The sequence below is a fragment of the Somniosus microcephalus genome, chromosome 1, assembly GCF_052327205.1.
Source record: "Somniosus microcephalus isolate GS21.2 chromosome 1, FLI_Smic_1.0, whole genome shotgun sequence".
NCBI lineage: Eukaryota > Metazoa > Chordata > Chondrichthyes > Squaliformes > Somniosidae > Somniosus > Somniosus microcephalus.
Window position 1 is genome coordinate 122,571,951 of NC_140987.1, and position 12,648 is coordinate 122,584,598.

Sequence of the window (12,648 nt, forward strand, 5' to 3'; positions counted from 1 at the left end):
TAAAACTTACCTGAACCTACTCCTGAATTTTGCCGGTTAACCGAGATTTCTGGTTATTTAGGTGCCGGTAAATCGAAAGTTTCCTGTAATTGGTTTAATTGTATCCCCCGCCTCTGCGAGTCGGGTCGGATATCACACATGCGCCATTGGGAAAGATGCGTCGCGGCGGGTTGACAGTGGGGTCCCGACCCGGTCAAAAAAATCAAATTTTCCACCTAACCCGCCACCGATCCTGCCCGCTGACCCTCCCGGAAAATTCCCCCGAGTCTTAGTAACCTATATGGCATCACGACTAAGCTTGATCTTGCCCCTCTGTAACATCCACACTTGTATTATTCAGCAAGGATTACTGGAATAGTGGGCAAGAGCTGATTTTTCTCCTCCCTAGCCCCTGAGACAGGGATGCTGTGGTTAAATGTAGTGCCCCCAGATGCAATCAGCCAGTTGAGCAAAGAGTAGTTTTTGAAAGCATATTCCAATATTTGTGCCAGCAAATAGGACTACTTAAAAAATAATGTCCAACATAGCCCCTTGTTAAGTACAGTTTGTTCTTATGTGGACTACAGACATGTTTATATTTCTGCATTCCTTTCATAACCAAACAATAGGAATTTCAAGCCCTGCTAACTACAAACCCTACAGTATTAATGATGAAATCCTGCTGAAGGAAAACGCTTGACTTCAGTGATTAAGTAAATCAATAGCTGCAGCATAAACACTGCCAAGCTCAAGTATAATATCCTTATCACGGACTGCAATAGGAAATATACAACGGATGATGCAGCATACATGCAGCTGTGCAATCCAGCAATTAATGCAACAGTAATTAATTAATAAAAATTAATTTGTGAAATATTACAAACCAAAGATCAAACTGCCCAAGTGACTGGATTCAGAATGGATCTAAACACGTCACATGCAAAAAACCAGACCTACATAACAAAATTTCACACTCTCCACAAAATTCCAAGTAATACATACAAAGTTATTCTAAAACAAACTTGCAGTTCTACAGATATAATTTACCATATTTATATCTGTGTATATTTGGCCAAGGAAAAGACAAAGGAGGAGCAATAGTGCCACTGCAAAATGCTGCAAGATAACATCCAAGGTGTTACCAAGCTGCTTATCTACTGCTTGGCTTGCGCATTTTTATTAAACACTTCTCTGTTTTCATCTACGAGGAGACCTGTGGAGTCTTGAAGGTTTTTAATATGAGAATGTCATCTGGGTCTCGGTAACTTACACTCAACACGCTGAGCACAGGATACTCACCAACATAAACACAGCCACGATAGGCTTAGTGGTTAAAAAAAAATCCACCTTCTGACGGTCTTTAAGGTATTTTTAAAATTAATATGGCAAACAAACACTGTAGTAATTAGCAAATGTTACAGGATGGGCAGTGGCCTAGAACACTGTCACTTTACATCCAGAACTCAGGGTTCTCAGCTATAAGCACCGTATGTAAAATGAGTCTTGATAATGTCAATCTTGTTCTGAGTGGACTTGCATCCTTAAAGCAAAACTGGACACAATATGAAACAATATTTACACTAATTTGCTAATTTCACCTCAGAAAAGCCATAAGGATGGCTGGGAAGTACAAAAAAACTTTTATAAGTAGGACTGGTCTTCTAAGGTTAGATTTTAGCCACATTGTTAGGCAGAGTAGAGGGTGTTGTATTCTGCAACTTGGTGTACGCATTAAAATTAATACCACTGTACTAGTCAAACCTACATGGAATTATTTTTATAACTGGGTAGCACTGCTACCATGCTGAATGAACTGAAGATAACAGTTGCAATTCATATACCACAAGTAAACCTGCCTACATAACCAAGGATCAAAACTGCAAGCTGGTTGCTTTGATTAGATGACAAGTGATATAACAATCATATTCCACAGCTAGCAGTATATGGCTTATACAGTACTATAGTTTATTTCTTGCATTTTTGAAATCAATCTGTGATGGGAGAGTTTTTAGAGCATAGTTCCAATGACCATGAGAAACAGCAATGTATTCATTTGACATGCAATTCACATCAGCAAATGCAAGTAATACTGCTCTTAAAAAAAGAAATCACAATATTTTAGTTACTCACTTAGATGAAAGCACAGGAGGACTGACAAAGTATCTCAGTGCATCTTTTATCATGTCCTGCATCAGATGCGTACCAAACACCTTCTTGTTATCTACCAAGAAAGTTGTCTGTAAAAAAAAATATTTATTATAAATGTACCCAGTCTGCTGCCAACAACTACAACCATTCCTAGTTTTAATAATGTATGCAAATTCTTTAGGATATTCAGGTTGTCTGCCCATAATCACAGTATCAGCTGGAACTTTTAAAGCGTGCAAATCAAGTTATAGTAATTAGTTCAACTTTGTCTAAAGGAAATGTCCTATGGCTATACGTCAATGTATTATTTGCTTAAATTGAGGAAATTTTTAAAACTTGCATAAGCTGGTTTATGACATTCATCAGCAGTCTCCACTGATAATGTACAACATGCAAGTACAATGAAAGAGCAGTCATTTGAACATTCCCTAGGATGTACAAAAGCCTACGTACCTGTAACAAAGACCTAGAGAGCACACAAGGCGACTGTTCACTAAATTCACAGAAAAAGTCCTACAAAATAAAATTTTAAAAACATACCAAAAATATCCTGATGAGACAAATTTTAAACATTGATAGACGAGGTACAGAATCTTAAAACATCCATAATTTTCTTTAAAAATGACTTGGCTTAAACATAAGTCAATAGCATGTCTCTATATAAAATGTTGTCATGCACATGGCAATAATGTTAAAAAAATGAATTACCCAGCTACTTGATAAATTTAAATTTTTCCATTAGTCTTAAAACAACGTTCAATCTAACAGAAAATGCTGGAAATATTTTGCAGGTCAGTCAGCACTTGTGGAGAGAAAAGATAAGTTACAAGGCCCCTTCATCAAGAATCCACACCTGAAATATTATTTTGTGTGTGTTCTTTCCACAGGCTGAATAAACTGCTGTTTCCAGCATTTTCTGTCTCTGTTTGAGATTTCAGTTTTTTGCTTTTTGTTCAATCCAGCAAGTCTGTTGCTGTCCAAACCGGAGTACAAACCAATATTTAAAGATTACTGAAGGTGGGGCAGTCTGGTTGCTGTCATGGTAATGTTCTGGCTCCAAAGATAGGCTCCAGAATTGAATTCCAACATTGACTGATATTAAAAAAAACAGGTTTTGACAGTCCTTAGCTGTGTCACTAGGTAGCTGCACACGCCCCACACCACAGAATTGTTGTCATCGGGTCATTACCCTGGAATTCCCTATCTAACACCATAGTGGGAGGACTATCACCATAAAGACCACAGCTCTTCAAAGAGAAGCCCCCCCCCCACCTCTCTTCTTGGGGCAATTAGGAATGGGCAGTAAATGTGGCCTTGCCCGTGCCATCCACATCCCAAGAACAATAACAAAAAGCACATCTTTTGTCAGTTAACCACAAAAATAGCACTGATGGTGGTTGTAGTGAAGTCTGTGGGCTACTTGTCGATTGAAAGAGAAAGGTGGCACCAGCCAAAAAGAACAAAGGCAGATGGCCTAGGTAAAGTGAGTGGAAACAAATAACAATTTATGCTGTGTTCATATTATAAAACTGCTTCAAGAAAAAGTAGTTCCAAACAGCTGGGAGTAAGGAAAATAAAAGGGAAACAAGGATCTCTAGTAAGTTCATTTTTTTTGGCAGTTGCACTGTGATTCACTTTGAAATTGCTTGCGTCAGTTCCTGTTTACACAGCAACTTTAGCATTACAGCAAAGTGGAAATCGCTTTACTTATGATGCTAAAGTTGGTGGTATAAATACAACATTCAAAAGATGAAATATCCTTTGAAAAAATGTAAATCTATCCCTGAATAACTGTCTGAATAGTTAGACAACAAATTGCAAAAGTTTTAGGAAACTATACATAATAGAAATCTTGAACTTACCAAAATATTGTGCAGGTTTGTCAAGTTGACAACTTCACAAACCATTTTTATGCGCTCTATAAGTTTAGTAAAATAGTTGACCATATCCTCCCGTTTTATAATTTTTGCATAGCGAGGGAATGTTGGAGGTAGCAACCTCTGATTGACCAGGGGCTCAAATCCCATCATTATAGGGTGATCTATCAAACAAAAGTACAAAAGTATCGACTTTTCTTCACAATTTTTAAATTTGAAAATATATAACTGAAGCTTTAAAAACACTTTTGGAAATTTACTGGGATCTGCAGATCCAGCCTCAGGTACTACTCTCACGCACTAAGCTAGGAGGGTCCAAGCTTTTGGTCTATGTGGGCTGCATAAGAGAATATCATGAGCTCAAGGGCCACACGTAAAGTTTAGATCCTATCCTAAAATACATATATCTCAGTTTGCTGATACTAACAGATCATAGTGTTCTAATTTAGGATTTATGCATCACACAGACAACAGCAATCAGAACAGCCCTTTCCAAAACTCCAGGCTCACAAAACTCAAATAGGAGAAACTAGTGAATGAGACACAAGGCCAAGTAGGACTGAGGTGGATTGATGGGGCTCAGCAACCACGTGTGGCCCACCCCTGCAATAAACTATTTCAAAATACCCATTCTCTGGTCAAAATAAAGTTGCATTTTAAGACACTGTGCAGACTAAAGAAGTAATTTTAAACCCAATATAGAGTCATTAAATTGCATAAAATACAAACAAATGAGCCAAACATTTTAGTTCATATTCTTAAAGTGGCCATGTCCGAGTTTCTTATTCAAACAATAAAAAGACAAGTTTTGTTCAATTTTATTTCCTTTAGGATATCTTTCTGAAAACAACTAGACACTGGATAGGAAATTTAACACTTTAAATACTGCCCTTGACATGTCAGCATTCTAGTCAAATTTACAATTTTTTTAAGCTCACAATCATCAGATACTTTGGCTTAAAAAAAGTACTGTTTCAGGGAATCTGATACATGGCTGCAATGTGGAAAGTGTATATTGTTTTCTACCTCCTTTTGTAGTATCATTTTGGGCCTGAATCCCATGGTGGGTAGAGTTTTGTATAGCAGGTAGAAGATCTGCAGCTTGGGTCATAAGCTTCTGGGCTTCACTTATTGCACTCGTCTAGAAAAATAAATTAACAAATCAATTTTCAGTTTGTAATCATTCTCCTCCTTTTAAAGGGTGTTTATAATGTCACTGATCGTTCCAATAGCTAGCCCGTACTTTACATCAACATTGAAGGTAGGCAGCCTTCTACCACAACTCTGCCCATGATATTATGTAGCTAATTGGCAGGAAGTACAATAGCAACCTGGGGTGGGGGTGTTCCACATTCCCTGATTTCCAAACTCTATCCGTGGGAAACCAGCTTGCTTCTCTTTGACTGAGTTCTGAAAATCACTGTATACGGAATCACTGGCAAAACACACTTGCTCCCCCCACCCTCATCTTACCATTTTGTGTAATAGTACATCAGCTCTTCAGTGTGAGCAGCCACCCAAATGTGTCTTTTTACTAACATTGTCTGTTCACTTCGCTGCAATAGAGCATAGTGTTGTATCTAGCCTTGTTAAGTGTTGTGGTACTAATACAGTATAGAAAAAACCACAATTGTACCAGTGCACTTTAATGCTGTGTGCTGCTCTTAATTCACCGGTACCTCATCCTACGGTTCATCCAATTCAAAATACTAAAATCGGACATGCCCAGCTCTATGCTTTACTGAAATTCTAGTGAGAACACTGCAGATGGCAAGAAATGAACAACTTCTGGAGTACATTTCAACATGCTTAAACACGTACAATTAAAACTTTGTGGCGGAGCCACCAAAGGACTCAGAGCGGTTGTACATAATTCCTTTAACAGCAATGTAGTTACTGTCTGTGTCTGTACCTTTAATTACACTGTTTGACTGTACAATGTCTAGTTACCTTTACAGCGCGGTTTCAACGTGATGACGTCATGCCGTTAGTCACGTGATTCCCCAATAGCGGGAAGAACGTGATGACGTCATCTTTCAGACCAGAGGATCAGTCCTCGTGGAGCCTTCAAGGAGAGCAGACCTGTATTCGATGTATTCCAGCAGTTTCTAGTTAAAACCCGTTTTGTTCCATTAAAGTTCATTGTTTTAATTGCCTGAGTCGAACTCAGTCTTTTCGATAGGAACCTCCGTTCCTACAACTTCAAATTTGATTGCACCTTCCATTCAAGTCTTTAACAAGGGGCAATGAGGTTTTTTCCCCCTATTGTGCAGCAGTAAGTTTTTTAACTAAAAGCTTGTTGAACAAAAACTGAAGTTTCTTCAACTTTCCACGTTCAGTTTCAGTGTACATTATTGTCTTCTTGTTTCATATGGTAGTAGCAAAAACCAAATTAAATATCAATATCTAAGTCAGATATTCAGGCCAAAGCTTCCGGTTAACAGCGTGGATATCTTGTAGGCTGCCTGCAAATTTCCTCTGAGGGCAGTGCTCAATGATGTGCTCCAGGGTCTGATTCAGAGTGCCGCAGTCACATAGCAAAATACTACGGCTGGAAATGCCGCAGTCACATGATGGGGATGCTTTACCTTCCATCTATGGAGAAGGTGGCAGCATCTACTATGACCGGTTTTGAGGCGGTTGATGGTTGTCCACTGTTTGCGATGAAGGATTGATCCTTTAGGTTGTACTGTGGGGTCCTCTATAAGGAATCCATTTGGTATATCGCAGTTCTTCCAAGCATTTCGACATTGGTCATCAAGGCTGAGGGGAGATTGCTGAAGGGCTTCACCGACAGTCCAAAATAACGTTCTAAATTTGAGACCTGTTGGTGGTAGGTTGGTCAAGTCGGCTTGGATTGACATGTCTTTGCTGATGTAGCGGTTGTATTCTCTGGAGACTGCATATTTATGGCATAGGTGTGGTGGTGCGATGTTTGCAAGCACGGTCAGCTAAGGTGTTGGTGTCGATAAAAGCGTACTGGTGATAATTCTCATAATAGAGTTCAGCTGGACATTAACGGATTTGACATGCGGACTTGATAGCCATGCCGGTGAACAGTACTCCGCTGTAGAGTACACCAGGGCGAGTGCTGCCATACAGAGGGTTTGAACGTCTGCTCCCCATGTGGATCCAGTGAGGTTCTGGATCAAGTTGACCCTGCTCTTTAGTTTCTTCCCAGGGTTCTGGAGACGCTGTCTTTACAACAGGGTGTGATCGAGTGTGACTCCTAAATAGGAGATTTTTTTTGGCATGGTTTACTTCTGCGCCGCAAAGGGAGACTTTCAGAGCTTGGTTTTCTTGATGGGTGTTGAGCTAGAATGTTGAAGTGACGATTTTTTGCGGGTTTGGCCGAAGTTACCATCGGCAGAAGTAGGCCTCTATCCTCTGTAAATCACTGGTTAGGGTCTCCTCGGTGGCGGACAGATTCTTGTTTTGCATGGCCAAGGCAATGTCATCAGCTGGCCTCCCGATCCCACCTCCGGCCTTCCTGATCTCTTCCTCCCTTCTCTCTGCAGCCTGGTGCCACAAGCCTACCTGCCAGACAGCTAGCCAGCCTCTCCATCTGGCGTTAAATTCGGCAGGGCCTGCGGGAAACTCATTCTCCCTGGTTTCCCGACCACTTTCCAGCCCTCCCGCTCCCTACACGCCTCCAAATTAAAATTCCGGCCTATGTTTTTCTCAACTCCCAAGGTATATCGCGTTTTGCGACAGCTTTAATAGTTCCTAGAAATCTGTTGAAGGTATTGGTGGTTGTTATGGTGTGGAGATGCCGGAGTTGGACTGGGGTGGACACATGTAAGAAGTCACACAACACCAGGTTATAGTCCAACAGTTTTATTTGAAATCACAAGCTTTCGGAGTGCTGCGAGCAGAAACTGATAGCCAAGTTCCGCACTCATGAGGATGGCCTCAACCGCGATCTTGGGTTCATGTCATGCTACATGTAACCCCACCTGACGTAGGGTCACCCAGACTCGAGTCGTCGTTGGCTTGTTCCCTCTACACCGATGCAGCCGGACCTGCTGTGATTTCCAGCAAAAAAATAAAAATAAAAATGTTTTTTTGTCTGTTTTTTGTTTTTCATACAGACCCCAGCATCTGCAACATTTGACCCCTTGTGACCCCACCTCATTGTTCTTTGATGTAATGTTTTCCTGACTAACCTGTTTGGACACCATTCACACCTTTGATCGCTGTGATTATCTCTCTGCCGAGGTGTGATAAATGGCAGTTAGAAAGATTACCTGTAATCATCTGGCATTATTCTGGCATTAAAGCTGTGTCTTTATGCATCTCTCCACTTCACCTGACGAAGGAGCAGCGCTCCGAAAGCTTGTGATTTCAAATAAAACTGTTGGACTATAACCTGGTGTTGTGTGACTTCTTACATTGGTGGTTGTTGGAATCCACCTGATGTTGGCATCAATTGACTTTTGGAAGGTTTCCCAGTCTGCTTTTATTGAAGTTCTATCGTGGTTGATGTAATGACAGGAATTTCGATGTCACCGTTGATGATTGGAGGGCCTGTGTTGACTGTTGGGGAACTCATCAAGAACGGTTTTGGAGGCGATGATTGGGTTTCCGTTGTTATTTTTGCAGAGGAAACCAAGGTCTCAGTTATATTCTACCGGCCACCTTGATGAATGGAATGTACCGCGATCTTTGGCATCAAAAAGGAAATTATTCTCTAGTGAAGCCCACTGTACAATTGCTTCTTCATTATAGTTGACGTCTACATAGCTCCACATTGTGTGGTGGCTATTAAAGTCTGTGTGATGGATGGATAGATGTTGACTAGGAGCAGTCGGTCAGGCCACTGTATGAGTGGTGGTTTATAGATGTCGGAGATTGTTCGCTCTCCTATGCGTATTGCAGTGGTAAAAACTCCAGCAATAGTGAAATGCTCGATTTCGGTGCAGCCTTCGATACCTTGTTTGACATAGCACGCCAGGCCATATTTGGGATAGCTATTGCAAGCAATTAGGTCAAATCCTGTGTTGAACTGGTGCACGTATTCGATGTGTGTTTCTTCAAGAACCGGGACATCAACGCTATTTTCCTTAAGTAACCTTTCTAGATATTCGCATTTTGAGCAAGAGATGCCTTCGATGTTAAATTGGCATATTCGGATGGTTGGGCCTCCATGTAGTTTACATTATTGTGAAGTAGTTTCTTCAGATTCCTCAAACATCAAATATCCATGAACTTCTATTTCATTATTGTAATGTTATTAATTTTTGATTTGATTTTGAAGTTGCACTCTCCCCCTCGTTGTTCTCCCCCACAAAAAAAAAGTATATAAAACTGCAAGACTGACAGTGCTATGGCGTGGTGACACGGAATACAGTTACTATGGTGAGGAGCTGCGTGAAGGCCTTTCTACAAGGAGGGGTGGGGAAAATGTGAGTAGAGTCCTGGGCTAGTGTAACAGAGCTACTAGCTGCCGATACTGGCAGAGGCCTAGGAGCAGATTGCCATTCCACCTGTTGGCTGCACGGAGTGAAAAAGATCAGGGAGAAAGAGAGGTTTATAATAAAGAAAACAAATGTTATGCAAAATCATAGGCTTGGAATTTGTGGTTGTAATGACGGCGAAACTGCCAGTGTTTGCTGTCATTGCCCTGTGAAACTTACAGCAACTTCTGACGTTCGCAGTTAAATGCAGAAATCCAGAAGTTGCTGTCAGTGATTCCCGGCTCTACAGGATATGAGCCGTACTTAACAAGACACTATATAAATGCAGGGATCTCTTTTGTTTCTTTAGATGTATTTAAGCAAAAATAAAATTGGGTTTAAATGAGAGCGCCGTCATTTTGCTGCATGATTATTTTTATGTTCTGAAGCTGGGAGTATGCCACATTGGTTGGTTGATGTTACAATTTCTCTTGAAACTTTCTGATTCACAGCCTCTGCTGTTGTTAGATAAAGTTGGGTTCGGTACCATCCACTGCAAACCATCTCCAATATCACAGACTCCTGTATACATTTTGCCGTTTCTTAATTTGTAGCTTTTTAAATCGGTTTCTTCTGAAAGTTGATTATTCCATTTCACTCTTGGAAATGATGGCCCAGATTTTGCGGTGGTAATGACGGCGAAACTGTCAGCATTCTTCGGTCATTCCCTGCTCCGTCACAGGTTGCACTGTGGAATTTCCCAGAGCCGGCAATCAATTCAAATCACACTGAAGGACGAAAACTTCCCCTATTACGCTGGAATATCGCTGATAAACTCCCCCCACCCCGAAAAAGTTAAGCCTTGTTGAAAGAGGTGTACCTGGGTTTTTAATTGCGTATTGATTGCTGAGCATCCGTTCTGGCCCTGAAAAACTAATGTTATATTTGTGGAATGCCAAATTTTTCTATTAACATGATTGAGAATTACACGGTTTGTAAAATATTTTTTTTTTAAGTTTGTTTATGATATTTTAGCTTCTACCTTAATCCTATGCGCATGTCCCAATCATTATTTCGCTCTCTGTAAAATTCATAAAAAGTAAATTAGAATCTACACATTTTACTTCCTGGTTTGCTGTCTGTGAGAATTATTCAATATGATTGGCTGCTCAGCCTGCTTGATGACATCACTGTTGTTGGATGCTAGAAACATAGAAGATAGGAGCAGGAGTAGGCCATTCAGCCCCTCGAGCCTGTTCCGCCATTTAATGAGATCATGGCTGATCATCCAAATTCAGTACCCTGTCCCTGCTTTCTCCCCATATCCCTTGATCCCTTTAGCCTTAAGAAATATATCTAACTCCTTCTTGAATATATTTAATGAATTGGCCTCAACTGCCTTGTGTGGTAGAGAATTCCACAGGTTCACCACTTTCTGGGTGAAGAAATTCCTCCTCATCTCAGTCCTAAATGGCTTACTCCTTATCCTTAGACTGTGACCTCTGGTTGTGGACTCCCCCGCCATTGGGAACATCCTTCCTGCATCTAGTCTGTCTAGTCCTGTTAGAATTTTATAAGTTTCAATGAGATCCCCTCTCATTCTTCTAAAATCTAGCGAATGTAAGCCTAATCGACCCAATCTCTCTTCATACATCATTCCTGCCATCCCAGGTATCAGTCTGGTGAATCTTCGCTGCACTCCCTCCATGGCAAGAACATCCTTCCTCAGATAAGGCGACCAAAACTGCACACAATACTCAAGGTGTGGTCTCACCAAGGCCCTGTACAACTGCAGCAAGACATCCTTGCTCCTGTACTCGAATCCTCTCGCTATGAAGGCCAACATACCATTTGCCTTCTTAACCGCCTGCTGCACCTGCATGCTTACCTTCAGTGACTGGTGCACAAGGACACCCAGGTCTCGTTGCACTTCCCCTTTTCCCAATCTATTGTGTTCAGATAATAATGTCTTCCTGTTTTTGCCACCAAAGTGCATATCCTCGCATTTATCCACATTATACTGCATCTGCCATGAATCTGCCCAATCACCCAACCTGTCCAAATCATACTGGAGTTTCTCTGCATCCTCCTCACAGCACACACGCCCACCCAGCTTTTGTGTCGTCTGCAAACTTGGAGATATTACATCTAGTTCCCTCGTCTAGATCATGAATATATATTGTGAATAGCTGGGGTCCTAGCACTGATCCCTGCGGTACCCCACTAGTCACTGCCTGCCACTCGGAAAAACACCCGTTTATTCCAACTCTTTGCTTCCTGTCTGCCAACCAGTTCTCTATCCAGGTCAGTACCTTAACCCCAATCCCATGTGCTTTAACGTTGCACGCTAATCTCTTATGCGGGACCTTATCGAAAGCCTTCCTAAAGTCCAAATACACTAAATCCACTGGTTCTCCCTTATCTATTCTACCAGTTACATCCTCAAAAAATTCCAGTAGATTAGTCAAGCATGATTTACCTTTTGTAAATCCATGTTGACTTTGTCCGAACCCGTCACTGTTTTCCAAGTGCTCTGCTATTACATCTTTTATAATGGCAACTGCACCGCCACAGACCGCAAGGCTCTACAGATGGTGGTGAAAGCTGCACAATATACTATAGGAATTAAACTACCTGCTGTGCAGGATATCTACCTCGAGAGGTGCCGGGGGAAGGCCCTGAGAATCATCAAAGACACGAGCCACCCCAGCCACAACCTCTTCGCCCTGCTCCGGTCCGGTAAGAGATATCAAAGCATACGGTCTCGTACCAGCAGGTTTTGAAACAGCTTCTACCCCCAGACCATAAGACTCATGAACGAATAATTTATTATTTATTACTGTTGTTTTATTTATTATTACTGTATTTCTATTAGTATTTTTATCATTGCTATGCCATATTTATTCCAATGTTGGGAGGACTTGTAAAAATCAACATTTCATTGTGCAGTACACACGTTTGCTGCATATATGACAAATAAAATTGAATTGAATTTAATTGAATTGAATAATGGACTCTAGCATTTTCCCCACTACCGATGTCAGGCTTACTGGTCCATAATTCCCCATTTTCTCTCTACCACCTTTTTTAAATAGTGGGGTTACATTAGCTACCCTCCAATCCATGGGAACTGTTCCAAAGTCTATAGAATTTTGGAAGATAACCAGTAATGCATCTACTATTTCTAGGGCCACTTCCTTAAGTACCCTAGGATGTAGATTATCAGGCCCTGGGGATTTATCGGCCTT

At 41.0% G+C, this 12,648-nt stretch overlaps 1 protein-coding gene across 2 annotated transcripts in view; it reads right to left on the reverse strand.

Annotated features, from left to right (window-relative positions):
- naa35 (N-alpha-acetyltransferase 35, NatC auxiliary subunit) overlaps positions 1–12,648 on the reverse strand; it is a 124,845-nt gene that overhangs the window by 62,188 nt on the left and 50,009 nt on the right. For both annotated transcript variants that reach the window (XM_085985206.1, XM_085985204.1), the window contains exons 11-14: positions 5,031–5,145; positions 3,990–4,168; positions 2,581–2,640; positions 2,110–2,216 (exon numbers count right to left, since the gene is read on the reverse strand). In XM_085985206.1, coding sequence (XP_085841332.1) covers positions 2,110–2,216; positions 2,581–2,640; positions 3,990–4,168; positions 5,031–5,145 — 461 coding nt within the window. The remainder of the gene's footprint in view (positions 1–2,109; positions 2,217–2,580; positions 2,641–3,989; positions 4,169–5,030; positions 5,146–12,648) is intronic.